This window comes from Hordeum vulgare, chromosome 6H (assembly GCF_904849725.1).
Source record: "Hordeum vulgare subsp. vulgare chromosome 6H, MorexV3_pseudomolecules_assembly, whole genome shotgun sequence".
Taxonomy (NCBI): domain Eukaryota; kingdom Viridiplantae; phylum Streptophyta; class Magnoliopsida; order Poales; family Poaceae; genus Hordeum; species Hordeum vulgare.
In genome coordinates this window covers 555,870,592-555,875,344 of record NC_058523.1, presented here as the reverse complement: position 1 = coordinate 555,875,344, position 4,753 = coordinate 555,870,592, and the positions used below count along the sequence as shown (strand labels likewise).

Here is a 4,753-nt window from a genome sequence, read left to right as displayed (position 1 = left end):
CGTGATTGTCTCTTTCGTGAGTTCCTTCTCCGATCGAGGACACGGTGGGGTTATGTGTGACGTAGGTAGGTGTTTAGGATCATTCATTTGATCATCAGTAGTTCACGTCCGTTATGCGTAGATCACTCCCCCTCTTATTTCTTGTACTCGTAAGTTTAGCCATCAAATATATGCTTAGCCGCTGCTGCAACCTCACCACTTAACCATACCTCACCCATTAAGTTTTGCTAGTCTTGATACCTTTGGAAATGAGATTGCTGAGTCCCCTGTGGCTCACAGATTACAACGTTGCAGGTGCAGGCTGATCCATGTGTTAACATGGGCCTTTGAATATCATCTTATTACTGCTGTTTAATTTAATGCACCTATATACTTGATAAAAGGCGGAAGGGTTGGCCTCTTGCTCGGTGTTTTGTTTCGCTTTTGCCGTCATAGTTTCGGTTACCGGTGTTATGTTCCATGTTGAGCGCTCCTAACACGCTTTGGGTTGTTATGAGGACTCCCTTGATAATTCGCTTTGAGCTAAGGTTCTTCCGACAAGGTCCAACATTGGTACTACATTTGCAAAACAACTTAATACTCCATCCGCTTCTTTTTACTCCGCGTATAAGATTTGGTCAAAGTCAAACAACATAAAGTTTGACCAAATTTATATAAAAATATATAAATATCTACTATATTAAAATTATATAGTATGAAAATACATCTCGTGGTGCATCTGATAATATTGATTTCATGTTGTGAATGTTGATATTTTTTAATATAAAGTTAGTCAAACTTTACAAAGCTTGACTTTGACCAAACCTTATATGCAGACTAAAAAGAAACGGAGGGAGTAAAAATCATACGGAATATCTACCCCAAGGACAATTAATCAACAACCAGGGCCAATGCTCATCATGAGTGTTGGTCCAAAACGGGCTGCCTGCGGGGCCACCGCGAGGAAACTCGAGGTTTGGTTTTACTTGTAGCTAGACCCATCCGGTAGTGCCCTGAGAAAAAGATACGCGCGGGTCCTATTGGGATCAGACTTGCCGGGCCGTCTTGCTGGATTCGTCTTACTTTTAGCGAATGTCTTGTGACTGGGATATTAGTGATACTTTGGGCTTTCTCGAGGTTGAGGTTTTCTCTCTAGAGCAGTTTGTGGTAGTTTGTGATGGACTAGTTGGAGCACCCATACAGGGTTAATATCTTTCGGAAAGCCGTGCCCGCGGTTATGTGGCAACTTGGAAACTTTATTTAACATCCGATTATAGATAACTTGAAATAAACTTAAGTAAAAATATGCCAACTGTGTGCGTAAACGTGACTGTCTTTGTCGCGAGCTCCTTCTCCGACTGAGGACACGGTGCGGTTATGACTGACGTAAGTAGGTGTTTAGGATCACTTAGTGATCATGATGTAGCTCCGGCCGTCATGCGCCGACCATTCACTTTACATTTTGTTCTCGTAAGTTAACCACCATATATGCTTAGTGCTGCTGCAACCTCAACACTTATCCTTGCACACCCAATAATTTGATTAGTTTCGGTATCATGGTCGCAAGATTGCTCAGTCCTTGTGACTCACCGATTACTACAACATCACAAGTCCAGGTACCGTAGATCCAGAGGTGTTTGACGCTACACAGCTTTAGTGAGAGTTCGATGAAGGCAGTGGCCGCATGTACGTGACGTATCCTGATGATTAGAGGACCTTGGTTGTCACCTAGGCTAGTGAGACAGGTTCATTGCTTTTGTCGTTTATCTTGTCCGTAGTCGGACCCTGTCTTATGGATGATTTGAAATAAATCTTGTGTGGCTTGTAACTTAACTTGTGATGAGTGTAAGTCATTTCATATACTCATCTCTTCATGTATGTATTGTGATGATTTCTATACTTACGAAACGCTAAGATGCGCCTCTTTCTATATCAAGTCCTCGTCCCCAAATATGAAAAGTGCGGCATCTTGGATGTTATATTCAGAAAGCCCTCCAATCTGCTCGATTTGTTTCTCTTGGTGTATGTATGCGCAAAATGATAGGTGCAAATGTGAGGTGCCTGCCAAGTTGTTTATAATCACACAATTATAATAGTAAGATGATATTCAAATTGCTTAAGATGTGCTTTAAGTATTAACTAGGCAATCTCCTAGTGAAGGATGGCATGTATTACTCTTGTTTGGGATTTGTGGCTAGAAAGTAAATCTTCCGCATCATGTAGACCATATGTATCTTCTGTGATTACAATGATCTTTTTTTTTGCTAAGTATTAGATTCTTGATAGTTTAATATGCTTATTGACTGGCAGATTGTGCATCCTACCAAGGAGTTCCTACCAAGGAGTAGCATGCATCCTCGCTCGTGGTCATGGCTTGCTGTTGCTGTCGAACGAACAAAAAAGTTGTACCTACAATGAATGAAACCATACACGTGCAAGCGGCCGGCCAAGGATGCACGGAGTCCGGGACATCTTTAGTCTCGTTTGTTGTTACAAACTGGGACTAAAGATCCATCTCTAGTTCCGATTGATAATACCAACAAAATAAAATGGGTTCATTTGTTCCCAGCCTGACGTCAACCTGTCATCATCCTTTTAGTTTCGGTTTATACTATCAACCGGAATAAAGGTCACAAATGAACCAGGATTAATGGTGGCCGTGTCCCCGTCCGCTTCTAACCGTTGGGACCGGGACTACGGAACACATTAGTCCCGGTTTAAAATTCAACCGAAACTAATGCTATGGGCGAAAGGCGTATTTTTTTACTAGTGAGGACGCGTACCTTTTTTTATATAGGATATTAATAAAGTTTAAATTGTCCATACATATGTATACATGTGATGTACATCCACATGATTTTTTTTTGACTTATTCAAGATATCCATTTGCATGTAGAATTAACTTATTCAAAATATCCATAGATTTCCAACGAATTGACTGACGATGAATACATGTATGTTCATCGCCATGCAAACCAATAAGGTGACATGCATGCATCGCCATGCAAACCAATACGAAAATACGTAGTACTCCGTAGAACGGAAGTAATAAAGTACTCAGCGAGAGTGACGGACTAGACGGCGACCATGGGCACAAGCTTGAGAGGCACGTCCATGACGAGGATATCGTCGCTTGTATACCTTTCGGTGACGTCGACCTGGTGAGGTGACATGCCCTCGGGCAGCCTCCACTGGAAAGCATGCAGCATGGATGCGACCATGAAGGGCACGAGGAGCTCCACCATGGGCAATGCCGGGCAGAGCCTTCGTCCGCTGCCCAGCGGGATGAACTTGACCTCCTTCCCCCACATGCCGAGCTCCGTCTTCCCCAAGAAACGCTCCGGCACGAACTCGTCGGGCCTCTCCCATGCCGCCGGGTCGCGCATGATGGACCACGAGTTGAAGATCAGGGTGGCGCCTTTGGGCACGGCGTAGCCGCCTATCTCGACGCCCTCCTCCACCACCATGCGTGGTAGCAGCAGCGGCGCCACGGGGTGCAGCCGCATCGACTCCTTCACCGCGGCCTGCAGGTACGGCAGCTTCGCCACGTCTGCCTCCGTGATCACCATCTCCTGCGGGAGGGCGGCCTTCATCTCGGCGCGCACCGCCGCCATAACGTCCGGGTTCCGCATCAGCTCCGCCATGGCCCACTCCACCGTGATCTTGGTTGTCTCCGTGCCCGCCGCCAGGATGTCGAATAACATGGCTTTCACATCGCGGCGGCTCAGCTTGCCGGTGGTCATGAGCGCCAGGAGGGCGTCGAGGACGTCGTGGTGGTGGTGATGCTTGCCCTCGCCCAGGCCCAGTCCCAGCCGGGTGTCGATGATCTTGTCCATCACATGGAAGACGCGGTTCATGTGCGTGGTCGTCCACCGGCGAAGGCCCTGCAGGTCCAGCACCCGGAGCAATGGGTACAAGTCCGACACGTTGGGCTCGGCGAGAAGACCCACGATGTCCTCCAGAAGGTCCCTCAGCTGGTCCTGGCCGTCGACGGAGAAGAGTGTGTTGGTCAGCAGGTCGAACATGCCGTGGTACAGGACATGGCCAATGCCGACCACCTGCCCGACGTGGCGGCGGAATTCTTCGAGCATGCGGTGCATGGCGCGCTCCCGGGCGCCCTGCGCGGCCGCGAGGCTGCGCGGCGAGAAGACGTGCGTGGCGGCGATGCCACGCAGCGTCTTCCAGAGTGGGTCGGAGCTGGGCAACCACACCATAGAGTGGTCGGCGTGCGCCGTTGCGCGCCTCGTGTCCGGGACGGTCCGCGCGGCGATGCGGCGGTCATGCTTGGCAAAGGCCTCCCATGCCGCGTCCCGGGAGGACACAAACACGGTGGTCACCACACCCAGCTTGAGCGTCATGACGGGGCCATGGGCGAGCGCCATGCGCGCGAGGTTGTGATGGAGGTTACCGCCGCGAAGGTGGAGGAGGTTGCCGACTATGGGCCACGGAAAGGGGCCCGGCGGTGAACGCCGCGCACCCCTTCTGGTGTATGTCATCACGTACACGTAGTACACAAGTGATGCAGCGAGGAGGGCTATCAAAACAAGGCACATATCAGGCGTCATTTTTTCCTTATAATGTGCGATGTGCGATGGATGATGATGCTGTTTGAACAAACTGTGAATGAATGATGTCCTATATATAGGGTCTGCCAAATGCATTTCAAATTCAAGGGGTTGGTATTTTCCTCTACTGGGTCCCACCATACATACATATATTTGCAGACAAGGAACACATGCAGAATGTTTTTTGTTTTTGTGTTCTGAGGATCCAT

General features: G+C 48.4%; 1 protein-coding gene across 1 annotated transcript; it reads right to left on the bottom strand.

Moving 5' to 3' along the window:
* Nucleotides 1–3,041: 3,041 nt before the first annotated feature.
* LOC123406087 (cytochrome P450 76M5-like) lies at nucleotides 3,042–4,544 on the bottom strand. Its single transcript, XM_045099578.1, has one exon. The coding sequence runs from the start codon at nucleotides 4,542–4,544 to the stop codon at nucleotides 3,054–3,056; it is 1,491 nt and encodes a 496-aa protein (XP_044955513.1). The 3' UTR covers nucleotides 3,042–3,053.
* Nucleotides 4,545–4,753: the final 209 nt, after the last annotated feature.

Bases quoted from the DNA above. Each gene is read 5' to 3' on its own strand.
- LOC123406087 (XM_045099578.1), bottom strand. From the start codon at position 4,544: ATGACGCCTGATATGTGCCTTGTTTTGATAGCCCTCCTCGCTGCATCA.